Below are 16,994 nucleotides of genomic sequence, written 5' to 3'. Positions count from 1 at the left end.
GCTGGAAGTCAGGAGGGGAAGGGGAACGGATATCTCCCAAGATTAACCTTCACTTTTTAAAGATTATTGGACATGTGATTTTTTTTTTCCTGCTCATATATTCGTGCTGCCCAAGTACACTTGGCACATTGCAATAAAATTGTTTGGAAAATTGAAAAAAAAATACAAAGGAAGAGCAGAGCAGGTGTAGCTCATAACTGCGCACACTTTACATGTAAGTCCTGGGTTCAATCCCTGGTACCTCCTAAAAAAATAAAAAATAAACGTTTAAAAAAACACAGAGGAAGAGGATAACAAGAGAAAACAAACTTCTCTTTCTGTGCCAGCATACTCACCTCTGATCACTATGAGGTAGGACAGACAAAAAGTAAGTTTCTGTAATACAAAGAAAATGCCAAGTGCTCCTGGCTGTCAGCAGCTACTTCAGCTATTAAAGAATATTCTAGAGTCCAAAGGACAAAGAAAAATTATTGCCATTAATTATGACTTACATCCTTTTTCCTTAGCACTCACCTAATTTACTGAAAGTAGTAATTCTTTAACACTCCCTAGTTCAAAGTAAATGGTGTCTCCTAATAAGAATATATTATAATTGCAGTATTTTGTTATTTTAATTCTAGCTTAATTCAGGCTGGATATTTACCATTTCTTCACCCTTAATAATCAATGAGGATTTAGACTATATAAAAGCATACTTAAAAATACAGTTACAATCACTCTTTTGGCACAATATCAGCAAAATATATAGCCTACCTCTTTCAGGGCTTTTAATAATCGAGGTCGTTTTTCTTCAACACTTTCCCTGGATTGCTGTTTAAGCTTTCTTAAAAGTGCTGTAACTAAAGATTACATGAAAAATAAATTAATTTAAAGTCATTTTCACCATGCTAAAAAAAAAGCATTGGTTTGTCTGACATACACACACACACACACACACACACACACACATATATATAGAAGAATATGTTAAGTTATAGTTATTTAGTAAAACCGGTAAGATTCCCAAGGAATATTGAGAAGAGATACTGCAACATGAACTTATAACACATCCACAACAGATTTTCCTAGATTTTGCTTATCAGTAAAGATTTACCTAATGGTGAAAAGATTTACCTAATTGTGAAAAGATCTGCTAATCTCAAAACAAATGATGAAATGTCCTGTTCTAACAATCTCAAAGAAGGTTATCAGACAGCAGATCTCAAAAATCCCACTGGATTCCACTTTTTTAAAAGCATGTAATTACCCTACAATTATTAACAGGTATATCTGCTCTTTTTTCAAAGGAGGTTCTATGCTCACATTGCACCAATAAAACATAAAAAAAACACAAAAATTAATCCTATTTGTATCCATGAAAAAAACTTCTAAATCTAAGAAAATTGAAGCCCTCTGTAGTATTTTCTCAATAGTTAAAATCGATTAAGCCTAACATTTATCAAAATAAAGAAAAATATTAGACAAATGAGAATAAGCCTAGCAAAAGATAGAGCATAGGAAAACATGCTTTGGAGGGGAAAAAAAAATCTATATACTAATACAGGCTGACCTCCTCCTAATCTTGACCTATTTTTCATATGCGCACACACAGTTATATCTTCTGAGGTAATTTTTTATTATTTTTACTTTCTACAGTATGCATTCTTATAAACCACTTCAAGCCCAATGTGGATACAGTAAGAAATGAAAGGTAAAAAAAAAAAAAAAAGAGAGAGAGAGAGCATGTGGCTCAAGCAGTTGGGCACCCGCCTACCACATGGGAGGTCCCAGGTTCGGCTTCTGGTGCCTCTGAAAGAAGATGAGCAAGACAGTAAGCTGATGCAACAGGTTGGCACAGCGAACTGATGCAACAAGATGATGAAAAGAAGAGACACAACAAGGAAAATACACAATGAGAGATACAACAAGCAAGGAGCAGAGGTGGCTCAAGCCATTGGTGGCCTTCCTCCCACATGAGAGGTCCTGGGTTCAGTTCCCAGGCCTCCTAAAAAAAAAAAAGAAGACAAGTACACAATGAACAGACACAAAGAGCAGAGAGCAAGTGCAAACAGGGGGTGGGGAGAGAAATAAATAAATAAAATAGATCTTTAAAAAAAAAAAAAGGAAAGAAAGTAGTGAAAACTCTGGCCCATATTTGTTTTAACCACCTATGGCAAATTAAGAAAAGTCCCGAGAGAATATGAAAATTAACAGAATCTAACCTTATTTCTAACCACAGGTATAACTATGACCCCAGTTTTTAAAGTTAGCCAAAAATCAAAAAGCAATGTTTAAATTACTGAAGTTTTCTTTGAATAGGAGAAAGGAGACCTAGAAAAATGGAACCTAGTCTTAATTATACCATTAATTAACTGTGCTCAGATCAGTAGTTTCCAATAGTAGTCTATTTCAGTGCCCAATTGTTCAAGTTTCCCGATATGCAGTAAAATAAAATAAAAATAAAATAAAATAAATAAAATAAACTGGGAACTAGAATTGGTTTTCCTTTGTGAATAACACTTGTTTTTTCAATTTAAGGACAATTCTTACTAGTTAGGGTTTCAAACGTCTTTTTTAAAATAAAATGATGATCACAGAAAAAGTAATCTTTTTGTAAGTTTTTATATGTTAAAATGAAAAATTTGGTTACCCTACATTAACCCTCAAATATAATTTTTTTCTGCTCTATGAAATCAGCAAATATGATAACCAATGACCAAGATAATCCTTAAAGTTCTTTATATACTCAAATTTGAATAAAATCTGACTAAACTTCATATGTGTTATAATTTTTTTTTAAGATGTATTTTCATTTATTTCTCTCCCCCACCACTACCACATTCCCTTTGTTGTCTTCTGTGCCCATTCACTGTGTTCTTCTATGTCTGCTTGTATTCTCATTAGGTGGCTCCAGGAACTGATCCTGGGACCTTTTGGAGTGGGAGAGAGGCAATTACTCTCTTGAGCCACCTCATCTCCCTGTTTTGCTTGGCTTCTTATATTTTCTCCTGTGTCTCTTGTTGCATCATCTTGCTGTGCCAGCTCTGCATAGGCCACTCCTGCACAGGGTGGATTTTCCGTGCAGGGCAGGATTCCCATTCAGGGCGGCACTCCTGCATGGGGCCACATTCCTGTGTGGGCCAGCTCACCATGTGGGCCAGTTTGTCCTCGCCAAGAGACCCTGGGCATTGAACCCTAGACCTCCTATTTGGTAGACAGGAGGCCAACTGGTTTAGACACATCTGTTTCCCATGTGTGTTATAACTTAACTTCAGTATCAAAGCTATATTATCCAAATATAGTAAAAATCTTATGATAATCCTTCTACTATATAAACTCAAAACACTTTATTAGATCTTTATTCAAGATACCTTGCCTTCAAATTGAAATATGACTGCTTCTAAATGTAAGGAATGGAAATAATTAAATTGCTAGTTAGAAAAGGTGTTTTAATGAAAAGCAGAAGTTATATATATTTTTAATCAACCTAAAATAAGTTCACTAAATTCATATAATTGTAACTGGTAGAAAGCATTCAGTAAATAGCACACAATTATGTAAAATAGTTAAACATTACTAAAAAGCTAAGGCCCACACCCCGTAGAGCTGAGGCGTCACCACACCTAGGAGCATGAGCACCAAGTTGGCCTTGACCCCAAGCTTGGAGCCCTCGGTCCTGCTGGCTGCTGGCCCCACCTATCCCCACCTAGGAGGCTGCGGCCATGGACAAGATGGTGGAGTCAAGCCTGGACAATTTTTTCTCTACGAGGGATAAGAAGATGAGCAATAGGGCAGCAAGCACCAGTGGCAACACCAGCTGGAGCAGTGAAGCCATCAGCACAGAAGGTAGGGAGCAAAGAGGGGGACAAACAGCCAAAGCCAACAACTAGGATGTGAGGAAATGAAGAAAGATGAAGATGATGGAAAGAATTTGAGCAAAAAGAGGTTGATTACAGTGGCCTCTGAGCTCAGGCAATGCAAATAAATGAAAAGGAAGATGATAATGAAGATGATAATGAAGAGAGAGAAAATCCAGGTGGTAACGGGGAAGAAGGTGGAGATGGTAGTGGTAGTGTAGAAAAATATTCTGCCCCTGAAATAAAACAGCTCTGGAACAAGCACTTCTGATCCAGTAATTGTTACAGAAACCCCAGAACCAGCAAAAATCAGTGGTGTATATAGGCCCCCTGAAGACAGTTTTTTTTGTTTTTCTTCAATACGCTTTTAAAAAAAATTTTTTAAAGATACTTCAATTACATAAATGTTACATGAAAAAGAGAGGTGATTCCAATATGCCCTGCTCCATATCCCTCCCACATTTCCCCACATTAACAACATCCTTCATTAGTGTGGTACATTTGTTAGTATTGATGAACACATTTTGGAGCACTGCCACTAAGCATGGATTATAGTTTACACTGAAGTTTACACCCTCTCCCACACAATTTTGGAAGTTATGACAAGATATAAAATGATCTGTATCTGTCATTGCAATGTTATTCAGGACAATTCCCAAGTGCAAAAATTCCCCCATATTACACCTGTTTTTCCCTCTCCTTCCCCTCAACCTTCAATGGCCACTACCTCCACATCAATGATAAAAAGTTCTTCTATTGCTATTATCACAATAAGTCTATACTAGAACAACCGTAAGTCTACTTTAGTCTTACTGGAGTGGGATGGTGATGTCCACACCACCTCTAATAGAGAGGGGGCTGCAATCTCATGGGGGCAGATGGATGGGACTCTCTTGCTGCAACTGTACTCTCTCTGTTCCTTAGGATGGTTGTTGTCCATCATCTCCTTGTTAGTTGTCCTGGGTGAGTCAAATGAACTGGAGAGCAGGTGTTGCAATTTTGTTGAGATTCAGGGTCTCTTTGACATACACCTATCAATTTTAGTACTAACTATAGGATCAAAAAGAAGGGGCAGAAGAGTCATGTGTAGGGAAACCACAACTGAGTCTAAATCTGTCACACTGGGAAACATAAATTCCCAAGTAGGGCCCCTGGCAGGTTACCGAACTCCTGAGCTGTCTGCCCTGCTATAGTGTCTGAATATCTCCAGAGTCCTCAGGAGACCTGCTTTTTGAGATGATATTTACTTTGGCAGTCAATGAGATCCTGCTGAGACGTGCATAAGTGTAACTTCTGGAATGACCTCCCGTCTCACTTTTAAGCCTATTAGCCATATAAACTCAATTGCCTTTACTCTTTTCCCCTTTTGGTCAAGGTCTTTTTCTAGTTGCATTGCTAGCTAACGCTTGGTAGTAATCCCTCAGTGCCAGGGAGGCTCTGGGGGAAAAGAAATTTATTTATATGCTGAGTTTGGCTTAGAATGACGCCACATGTGAGCAACAAGGAGCTCTCAGGAGATAACTATTAGGCTCCCTATAATACTAGAATAAGTTTCCATTTCAAAAGTAAAGGTTGATAAGTACAGTCATCAATATCAAGGGCCCATCAATGGTCCATCCTCCTTCACTAGTCACAGCTCCTGTACTTGGGGGATTCTTGCTATCCCATTAGAGAATGTGGCAGGGCTCCCCAGGATGGGAATTTGCTATTTTTTCAGTTATTGTGTGACTCTCCACCCACTGTGACAATGCCCCATGAACACAAGAGACACATTTATATGTCTTATAGGTATGTCCCAGGTAAACCTCCTCCCATGCATCCCCCATCACTGATACCCAGCATTACTGATCCTCCCCTGCCACAGCTATAACACTTCTGTGATCCAAAACTTCTTCAAAAATGAAGTTGAGGGGAAGGGCTGTGGTTCAATCAGTTGGGCTTCCGTCTACCATATGGGAGGCCCGGGGTTCGCATCCCGGAGCCTCCTTGTGAGGGCAGGCTCACCCGGACGCTGTGGAGCGCTGCCCGGCCTGCAGGTGCCATGGAGAGCTGACTCAGCAGGGTGATGCAACAAAAAAGGAAGACAAGCAAAAACACAGAAGAGCACGCAGCAAATGGACAGAGAGAGCAGACAGCAAGCCAGCTGAAAGGGAGGAGGGGAAAAAATAATAAATACAGACACACAAGAATGCTCAGCGAATGGACAAAGAGAGCAGACAGCACACAAAAAGCCACAAGAGGGGGGGATAAAAAAAAAATGTAGCTGAGGCCAGGTTCACCACAAAAAGGAAAGCACCATAAGGAACACCAGAAATATACAGCAATACACAGTTCCCATCACTGAAGTCCACTGCCAAGCAGATAGAAAGCTGGAAAATACAGGGCTTTCATAAGAGTTGACTAATTCCGATTTGCTGCACTCATTTTGGACTTCATGTGGATAATGTCTGGATAAGAAAGTGTATTTGTCAGGGTTCTCTAGGGAAAAAGAACCAACAAGAGATATGTGTCAATAGTATGTGATTTTGTAATCATGTGACCGTGGAGATGCACCAAGTCCAGGTTCCGCAGGCAGGCTGCAACCAGGGGTTCCAATGAAAGTCCAGTGAGGATCCTTGATGAGTCCTGGGAGACACTGGCTATTCAAAAGACAAGCTGGGAAATTATCACTCAAAGCTGGAATCAATTCCCCTTTTAAGGCATTCAACTGATTGGATAAAGTGTCACTCATTGCTGATGGCAATCTCCTGATTGATGTAACTGTAATCAGTTAACTATGATTTACCACTGCAGTAAAGTCAAAGGTGACTAAAGGCCATAAATGTCCTTGTATTACATTTAGCCCAGTGCTTGCTTGACCAAACAGCTGGGCACATTATCTGGATGAATTGATACAATAGCCTAACCATCACAGAAAAACCAGCTCTGCTGGATTCCTACCAGAAATCCCACAGAAAATCAACTACCTGGGTTCTGATGCGCTGTAAAAGATGAAGATTTAAGTGACCTTAATTAACCTGTCCTGTGCCCCACCCTTAAGGACTACTCTTTGTAGTAGGCTTTGGCTATATTAGACTTCCTGAAGCATGCCTCTCTAAAGAATTGATGTGATCATATAATCTGTGTAGAGCTGTGATTTATAATTTAAGCCTTTAGTTGTACTCTGCGGTAACCACGAATTAAATTAAACCAAGCTTGGATCCACCAAGTGGGAAAAGGGGACTGGGGGAGGGAATAATCTTATTTCTTTCAGTAATTTTTTATTTGAGTAATGCTTATTCCATGTTCCATAATAAGGTCTTTTATTGCTTTGTCTTGGAAACAGTTCCTTGACAGAGCATATTGCTTGGTTTAGTAACCTGAAGTATACATTAGGATTATGAAATGCATCGTGAATTTTCCAACCCCTAAGATGGAACCAAATAGTCTTTGGTGTAAAGGATAGCGGCTGCTAGGGGGCTCTACCTCAGGTGCTGCTAAAATCTCGAATCAGGTCTAAACTGTACAGTAAACAGCACTGGAATCAGTATCTAGAAGGTTTCTGCTCATGCTAAAGGATTCACTGATCTGTCCCCATAAATTCAAAGAAGCACCGACAGAAACTTGCCTGAAACCATTTTTAAGTTCCATGGATTCTGACTGATCTTTCACAAGAACTCCAGATTTCATATTTGTGCCCAAATTTTAAAGGTATTGGATGTTCTATAGCTGCAGTGATTGCCCCAGCAAGCTCCATTATCAACCTTTTGGTGAGTCTTTATTGTTCATAGAGTTTAGGGCAAAAGACAGGTAATGTAGCACTTGTGTTTTTAGATATTGCAGCTTAGAGACTTCGGGGAAGATGGCATCAAAGTAGGTAGAAAGAGCTCAAGTCTCTCACAAAAAACAATGGAGGGAGAAGAGGATACGACTCAACAATTGGGTTCCCAGCTACCATATGGGTGGCCCTGAGTTCACTTCCTAGGGCCTACTTGTGAAGGCAAACTGGCCCATGCCCACGGAGAGCTGATGGCCCATGCCCGCAGAGAGCTGGCACAGCAAGATGATGTAACAAAGGGAGACAAGCAGACACAGCAGACACAGAAGAACGTGAATGGCAAATGAACAGAGAGCAGAGAGCAAGCAAGCAGCAAGTGGGGGGAGTAAATAAATTAAAAAAATAAATTTTTAAAAGAACAACAACAACAACAAAAACAAAAACAATGGAGGAAGGGTGGAAAGGGGAGTTGCTTTGGGGATCTGCAGAACAGGAGAATGCTATGCATCATCCTGGAGGGAGTGGGATAGAGAGACAAAGAAGCCAAAGGCAAACCGTGAGTTAATCACCCCTGTGGCTGGGAATGGCACATGAACCTTACCCTGAAGCCAAGTAACCTGGGTAAAACCCATGGCTCGCTGCAGTCAACTAAGCGGGAAAGAACATTCCCTGGGAGGAAGAGGAGTCTGGCAGAAGGTGGAGGGTGGTTTCTTTTCAGTGAGTCTGGTCAGTACTTTGAATCTCAAAAAAAGACCCCAGCCAGCACTTAAGTGGCCCCAGGGAGATGGGGAATGGGATATGATCAAGCAATCTGTCATACCCAGTAAGCCAGGGAGAGAGAGGAACTAGGTCAGTGTGGGGGCAGAGAGAGGCATCTAACCAGCAGAGCTTTGGCAAACTATTAGAAGCCCAACTCACCTAAAGGGCACGAAGAGGTAAAGGAGTTTTCAGAAGCCTACTTAATCTGTGGAGTAGGTGTAGTTCAGTGTAGGAACTTTTGCCTTGTATATATGAGGTCTGTGGTTTGATTGCAAGTACCTCCTAAGAGAAGGGATCCAGAGGGTGATCCACTGGGTTATTAAGTACCCAGGTGGCACCATATGACAGGGAACATATAGAATGAGATTTTGTTTTAGGTTTTTTTGATCTGTTACTTTTTAATCACTTTTTTTTGTTGTTGTTCTATTTTATTTGCTAAAACTGGTACCTCACTTGTGGAGGACAGGATGCAGGGTGATGGACCCATGAGCACCAGCAGCCTGAGATGGTTCCTAGAGGCCTAACAGAGAATCTTGTTTTTCCTGAATTGTTTTCTTGTTTTCACTTTTTTACTGTTGTCTTTTCCCTTTCTTTCATTCCTCTTTTTTCCTTTTACTTACTTTTCTACTTTATTTCTTTTCATTCCATCATTCACCATCTTCTGTTTTCTACTACTTTTCTATCATGCCATCTCTTCTTGTTTGGTCTACATATTTTCTTTTTACCTTTTTTTTCTTTTTCTTTTCATCGTTCTTTCCTTTTAATTTAGTATATTTTATCTTTTTTCTTGTTTTGTTTTTTAATTCCACCTTTTTAATTCTTAATCCATAGTATTTTTTTATATTTTACTCATACTACTTATTTTCCTGGCTCTTACATGGTTCCTCTTCTAGCTTTTTTTATTATTATTCTTAAAATTGTTCTTTTATCTCTTTTCTCTTCCTTTTCTACAGTGCTAATTTTTTTTTCAAGGGAACAAGGCAACTACAAGGATATATAATTAGAAGAACCAAGTGTTAAAAGGGAACCTTACTACAAATAACCTAATAAATAAATAAATAAAACCCTACAGTAGAAAGATAAGCTGATACCTAAGCACCAACAAAAAATTACAAGCCATACTAAGAAACTGAAAGACATGTCTCAGTCTAATGAACAAACTAAAAAAACAGTAGTAGATGCAGAATGTGGAACAAGTAATCAAGGATGTCCAAACAAATATCATGAATCAACTTAATGAAGACAAAGGATATTAAAAAGACACTGTGGGAGTATACTGTAAAAATAATAAACATACATAAAAAGATAGGGGATCTGATGGTGATAATAGCACAATCCAATAAATCAAAAATACACAGGAAATACATAACAGCAGATATGAACAGGAAGATGAAAGAATCAGTGACGTCGAAGATAGGACATTTGAAATCAAAGAGATAGAAGAATATATAGATAAAAAGACAGAAAAAAATCCAACAGCAATTTGAATGACAACACATAACATACCAACATACCCATTATAGGCATCTCAGGGGGTGAAGAGAAGGGAAAGGGATCAGAAGAAATGATGGAGGAAATTTCCCAACTCTTTTGAGGGATATGGACATCATATCCAGGAACCACAGCACACCCCAAACAATATAAATCTTGACAGGCCTACCCCGAGCATATACTTATCAAACTGTCCAATGCTCAAGACAGAGAGAATACTGAAAGCAGCAAGAGAAAAGAGATCCAACATACACAAAAGAAGCTCAATAAGAATTCTATATCCAGCAAAGCTGGCAATCAAAAATGAAGGTGAGTTCAAAATACTCACAGATAAATAGAAATTAAGAGAATATGTCAACATAAACCTGTCCTTCAAGAAATACTAAAGGGAATTCTGCAGGTTGAAAGGGGAAAAAAAAACACAAGACAAAGAGGGTTGTAGGAGAGTGTAGGAAGGAAGATTACTACTATGAATAGTTAAAAAGATAAAAAGAGAAATAAAAAAACATGTAACATATATAAACCTAAAGAAATTAAGGCTAATGTAAGTTATATCTTGACAGCAATAACACTGAATGTTAATGGATTAAACTTTCCAATCAAGAGACACAGATTGGCTAAAAGGATAAAGAAAATACAACCCATCTATATGCTGTCCACAAGAAACTTACCTGAGACCCAGAGATACAAGGAGAATGCAAGTAAATGGTTGGAGAATAATTTTACATACAAACAATAACCAAAAAAGAGTGAGAGTAGCTATACTAATATCAGACAAAATACTTTAAATGCAAAACTATTGTAAGACACAAAGGACACTATATATTAATAAAAGGGTTAATCTACCAAGAAGGAAAAAGAATCATGAACATTCATGCACCTAACCTGGATGCCTAAAACTACATGAGGCAAACACTGGAAAAACTAAGTGGAGAAACAGATACAGAACATCTCAACAGAGGTCAATAAAGAAACAAAGATACTGAATAATATGTAGAGGATCTAGACCTAACAGACATATACAAAACATTACCACCAAATAGAGCAGGGAATACATTCTTCTGGAGCACACATGGATCATTCTCCAGGATAGATCACACTCTCAATGAATTCAGAAAGATAGAAATTATACAAAGTAATTGCTCTGACCACAATGGAATGAAGCTGGAAATCAGTAAGGACAGTGAAGCAGATTAGGCACAAAGATATGGAAGTTAAACAACACACTCTTAGACAATCAGTGGGTCACAGAGGAATTTGCAAAAGACATCAGCAACTACTTTGAAATAAATGAAAACGAGAACACAATGTATCAAAACCTACAGGATTCAACAAAAGCAGAGGTAAGAGGGAAATTTATAGCCATAAATGCCTATATTAAAAAGAAGAGCTAAAATGAAAGATCTAACTGCACACCTGGAGGAATTAGAAAAAAGAATGCAAACTAATCCCAAAGCAACAGGAAAGAAGGAAATAACAAAGATTAGAGCAGAGCTAAATGAAATTGAAAATAAGAAAGCACTAGAAAAAAATCAACATGCCAAAGCTGGTTCTTTGAGAAGATTAATAAAATTGACAAACCCTTAGCTAGACTAACAAAGAAACAAAGAGAGAAGATTCAAATACAAAACATAAGAAACCAGGAGGGGGATCTCACTGCTGATCCCACAGAAATAGGAGTATCATAAGAGGATACTATGAAACACTGTATGCCAATAAGATGGATAACTTAGATGAAATGAACAAATTACTAGAAACACACAAGCAGCCTACAATGATAAAAGAAGAAATTGATGACCTCAACAGACCAATCATAAGTAACAAGACTGAACTAGTCATCAAAAGTCTCCCAACTAAGAAGAGCCCAAGACCAGATAGCTTCACAGATGAATTCTATCAATCATTCTGGAAAGAACTAACAGCAATAAAACTCCCCCAGAAAGAGAAGTGGAGGGAACATTGTCTAACTGTTCTATGATGCCAACATCATGCTAATACCAAAGCCACATAAAAATGCCATAAGAAAGGAAAACTACAGACCAATCTCTCTAATGAACCTGTATACTAAAATTCTCAACAAAAGACTTGCTAATTATATTCAACAACAAATCAAATGAATTATACACCATGACCAAGTGGGTTTCATTCCTGGTATGCAAGGATGGTTCAACATTAGAAAATCAATTAATGCAAAACACCACGTTAACAAACCCAAAGGAAAAAAATCACATGCTCATCTCTATTGATGCAGAATAAGCATTTGACAAAGTACAGCACCCTTTCATGATAAAACACTTCAAAAGATAGGAATAGAAAGAAACTCCCTCAATATGGTTATATAGGAAAAACCCACAGCTAAAATCATATTCAAAGGTGAAATGCTGAAGACTTTCCCTCTAAGATCTGGAACAAGACAAGGATGCCCATTGTCACTGCTCTTATTTAAAACTGTATTAGGGGAAGCAGATGTGACTCAAGCGATTGGGTTCCCATCTACCATATGGGAGGTCCAGGGTTCAATTCCTGGGGCCTCCTGGTAAAGGCAAGCTGGCCTGAGTGGAGATCTGGCCCACGCAGAGTGCTGGCCCATGCAGGAGTGCTGGCCCATGTAGGAATACTGGCCTAAGCAGAGAGCTGGAGCAGCAAGATGACACAACAAAGAAAAAGAGACACGGAGGAGAGACAATAAGAGACCCAGCAGACCAGGGAACTGAGGTGGCACAAGAGATTGAGCATCTCTCCCCCACTCCAGGTGGTCCCAGGATCAAGTCCTGATACCACCTAAAGAGGAGACAAGCAGACACAGAAGAATGCACAGTGAATGGACAACGAGAGCAGATAATGGGGTGGGGGGGAAGGGTGAGAAATAAATAAATAAATAAATAAATAAATAAATAAATAAATCTTTTTAAAAATTGTATTAGAAGTATTTGCTTGAGCTCTGAGCAGATAAAAGATATAAAACTTATCCAAAATGGAAAGGAAGAAGTAAAAATTTCACTACTTGCAGATGACATGATCCTATACTTAAAAAGCCCTGAGAAATCTACAATAAAGATTCTAGAGCCGATAAATGAGTTCAACAAAAATGACAGATATAAGATCAATATGCAAAAATCAGTAGTATTTCTGTACACCAATAATGAACAATCTGAGGAGGAAATCAAGAAAAAATATTCCATTTACAATACCAACTAAAAGAGTCAAATATCCAGGAATAAATTTACCTAAGATGTAAAGGACTTGTATGCATAAAACTACCCAACACTGTTAAAGGAAATTAAAGAAGACCTAAATAAATGGAAGAATATTCCATGTTCATGGACTGAAAGACTAAACATCTTTAAGATGTCTGTCCTACCCAGCTGATTTACAAATTTAATGCAATCCCAATAAAAATCATGACAGCATTTTTTACTGAATTGGAAAAGCTAATTATGAGATTTACTTGGACGGACAAGGGGTCCTGAACACCCAAGAACATAGGAAAAAGAAAACGAAAGTGGAGGAATTACACTCTCTAACTCTAACATACTACAAAGCTACAGTGGTCAAAATTGCAAGGTATTGGTACAAAGATAGACATACTGACCAACGGAACAGAACTGAGATTCTGATATAGAACCTTGTATATATACTCAACTGATATTTGACAAGGCCACCAAGCCCACTTCACTGAAAGAATGACTTGGAAAACTGGATATCCATATCCAAAAGAATGAGATAGAAACACCACCTCATGCCCTATACAAAAATTTACTCAAGATGGATAGAAGATCTAGATATAAGAACCAAGACCATAAAGCTCCTAGAAGATAAGAACCGTAGATCTACAAGGTCCTATAGTAGGAAATGGCTTCATAAACTTTACACCCAAAGCACGAGCAATCAAAGGAAAAAAAAAAAAAAGATAAATGGGACCTCAACAAAATTAAAAATGTTTGCTCTTCAAAGAATTTTGTCAAGAAAGTGAAAAGGCAGCCTACTCAATGGGAGAAAATATTTGGTAACCATCTATCCATTAAGGGCCTAATAACCAGCATATAAAAAGAAATCCTACATCGCGAATATGAAAAAATAGGAAGAGATTTGAATAGACATTTCTCCAAAGAAGAAAAATGACCAAAAAGCACAATGAAAAGACGCTCAACATCACTAGCTATTAGGGAAATGCAAATCAAAACTACAATGAGACATCATCTTATACCTATTAGATAGTCGGCTCAAAAAAAACCAGAAAACTACAAGTGTTGTACAGGATGTTAAGGAAAGCACTTATCCACTGCTGGTGGGAATGTAAAATGGTGAGGCCATTGTGGAGGACAGTTTGGCAATTCCTCAGGAAACTAACTATAGAACTGCCATATGATCCAGCAATCCTATATCTGGCTATATACCCAGAAAAAAGCAGAGACACAGATACATAAACACCAATGTTCACAACAGCATTACTCACGATTGCAAAAAGTTAGAAGCACCCAAGTGTCCATCAACAGATAAATGGATAAACAAATTGTGGTATATATACAACAGAATATTACTCAGATGTAAGAAGGAATGCAGTATTAACACATAGCATAACAGAGATGAATCTTGAAGACCTTATGTTGAATGAAGCAAGCCAGGCATTGAAGGACAAATACTACATGACCTCTCTTATATGAAATAAGCAAACCAAGCTGTCTTAGAGAGCTAGAGACTGGAAGATAGGCTTAAAGGAATTTGGGGGGGGAGACGAAGGTTGCAGGCTGATGCCTACATGGGTGAAGTCTATGATAAGTTGGAGGTAAATATCTGTACAGAGAAGGGATAAGATGGGGGCATAGGGATACCTTTGGGTGGGGCTTTGCGGGCTTGAGGGGGGCTAGGGTTGGAAGGATGGGTCAGATGGCTCAAGGAATTGGGGGGAGGGCTGGAGGGAACAGTTGAATATGGGAGACTGTCAGGTATATGGCTGAAATTATAATGTTGAGAAAACTCTTCAGAAAATATAATAAGGAAGGATTACATGTTTAAGGTGCTTAAGGGGAGGACATCTGGCACAGAGGCAGGCTTCTAGGGAGTGTGTGAGTACTCATTTTGTCGTGGTGTATTAAATTATGGATGGAGACCATACAATGAGTGTGAAGGTGTATATGTTCTCAGAGGGAATTGTGTCCCTCGAGAGAATCAGTGTCTCCCAATGGGTTAGAGCAGTCTAGTATGTCAAGTCCTCAGCATTGTTGCAAGTATCTGTAAATCTGGTCCCTCAAGTAGTAAAGACTGATTGTCACCGTGGGTCTTGAGGGGAGAGGGAAAGAGGTATAGAACAGATGGAAGCAGGGTAACTGGGGGGCAATCAAAGGGCTCCACAAGATCATGTAATGATGGATATAGGGCATGGCAACTTACAACAAAAATGTATTAAAGTCTATAAGCTAAAATGTAAACCATAATGTAAAACATAAGGAAACTGAAAATCTAGAAATTTGTACAGTCTAAAATATAAAACATAATGTAAACCAAAATGGAATCATGTTTGATAGCTATGTTTCAAAATCTGTACTTTGGCTTGCAGCAAATTTAACATGAACGTGTAAAAAGATCATTGCTGGGGAAGGGAGAAAAGGGTTTGATGTTGGATATATGAGCGTCCCCTATATTGTATATGTGAATTAATGTGATCTAAAAGATTTTTGAAGACAAAATTAAAAATTAGGGGAAAAAAAGAAAGGATGTAGACACTGAGGAAGAAATGAAAGAAAGTGCCTTGTCATACAGGCCAACACCTACTACAGTGATGAAAGCCAGAACGTTAAAAACAAAGCTTTATAATATTTTTCATTTTTTTAATACACTGATTTATTTTTACTTTATTTTAGTATTTCTAAAATAGTATGTATATTTCTAATCTTTAAACCCAGCACTATATTTCACTTTCCTATTAACTGAATTTGGTAATATATTAGGCTTCATTGTTCAAGAAGTTTTGCACCACAGAGAGGTTCAACTATGGCAGGGGAGGAACACTGGTATGCGGTGTTACTGATGGGGGGGCACATTGTTGGTAGGGAGTTCTCCAAGTATGTATATAGGGGACATAAAAATGTTCTGATATATGTAGGGTACTTTCATATTAGGTACAGTTACAAACAACAACTGAGGGAGTGCTGAGTTCCTACTCAGGAGAGCTCTGTCACATTCCCCAATGGAACAGCAATAATCCCCCAAGTGCAATGGAAAAGACCAACAAGAAAGGATGGTCCAATGATGAGCCCTTGATACTGATGATTATGCTTACGAGCCTGTGTGCCTGAAATATGAACTAGGCCTAGAGCTCAGGGTGCCTAAGAGTTACCTCCTGAGAGCCTCCATGTTGCTCAAATATAGCCATTCTCTAAGCCAAACTCAGCATGTAAACGCATTACCTTCCCCCCAGCATGGGACATGACTCCTGGGGAAAAGCCTCCCTGGTGCCAAGGGATTACTACCAATCACTAACTGGTGATGCAACTAGAAAGAGACCTGAATAAAAGGGTCAACTCAGATCAGCAGAATATCTCAGCCTACATGTATGATCATGTGTTAAAAATGGCTTTTTGACCTTGAATAAAAGGGGGAAATGGCAATGACAAATGAGTTTATATGGCTAAGAGTCTTCGAAAAGAGAGGTCATCAGAGGGGTCGTACTTATGCATGCCTCAGCAGGACCCCAGAAACAGCCAAAGTAGATACAACCCTAGGTACTGGTTCTCCTGAAAGCTATGGAGGCCCACAGGGTATATGGTCATGGAAGATGGATTTGGAGTTCTGTGCCATGTCTGTGGGCCCAACTTTGGAATTTGTACTCCTGAGAGTGATAGAGCTGGACTCAGATGTGACCTTTCTACACAAGCCTATTCTGCACTTTTACTGAACCTGTGGTTGGCGCTAGGGATGGTGTATATTGTGGGAACTTGAATCTCTGGACTGCCCATGTGCTAGCTGGGCCCTGAGCCTCAGAAGAGTTGCAACTCCTACTCTCTGGTTCGTTGGACTTACCTAGGTCAGCTAACAGGGAGGTGAAGGTTGTTAACCACCACCCCAGGCAACAAGAGTGCCTACAAGTGCAAGCAGAAGAAATGCATTCATTATCCATGTGGAATTTAAGCCCTCTCTTGATCTAGAGGTGG

At 38.8% G+C, this 16,994-nt stretch overlaps 1 protein-coding gene and 1 pseudogene across 4 annotated transcripts in view; one reads left to right on the top strand and one right to left on the bottom strand.

Annotated features, from left to right (window-relative positions):
- The window catches only part of ANKRD13C (ankyrin repeat domain 13C), a 140,929-nt gene that overhangs the window by 74,982 nt on the left and 48,953 nt on the right, over window positions 1-16,994 (bottom strand). For all 4 annotated transcript variants that reach the window (XM_004483708.5, XM_023586137.3, XM_004483709.5 and 1 more), the window contains one exon: window positions 754-839. In XM_004483708.5, coding sequence (XP_004483765.1) covers window positions 754-839 — 86 coding nt within the window. The remainder of the gene's footprint in view (window positions 1-753; window positions 840-16,994) is intronic.
- Window positions 3,702-6,236, top strand: LOC139439558 (protein CDV3 homolog pseudogene; annotated as a pseudogene).

The sequence above is a fragment of the Dasypus novemcinctus genome, chromosome 9, assembly GCF_030445035.2.
Source record: "Dasypus novemcinctus isolate mDasNov1 chromosome 9, mDasNov1.1.hap2, whole genome shotgun sequence".
Classification (NCBI taxonomy): domain Eukaryota; kingdom Metazoa; phylum Chordata; class Mammalia; order Cingulata; family Dasypodidae; genus Dasypus; species Dasypus novemcinctus.
The sequence above is the reverse complement of the archived record's forward strand: the minus strand, read 5'-3'. Positions and strand labels throughout refer to the sequence as shown.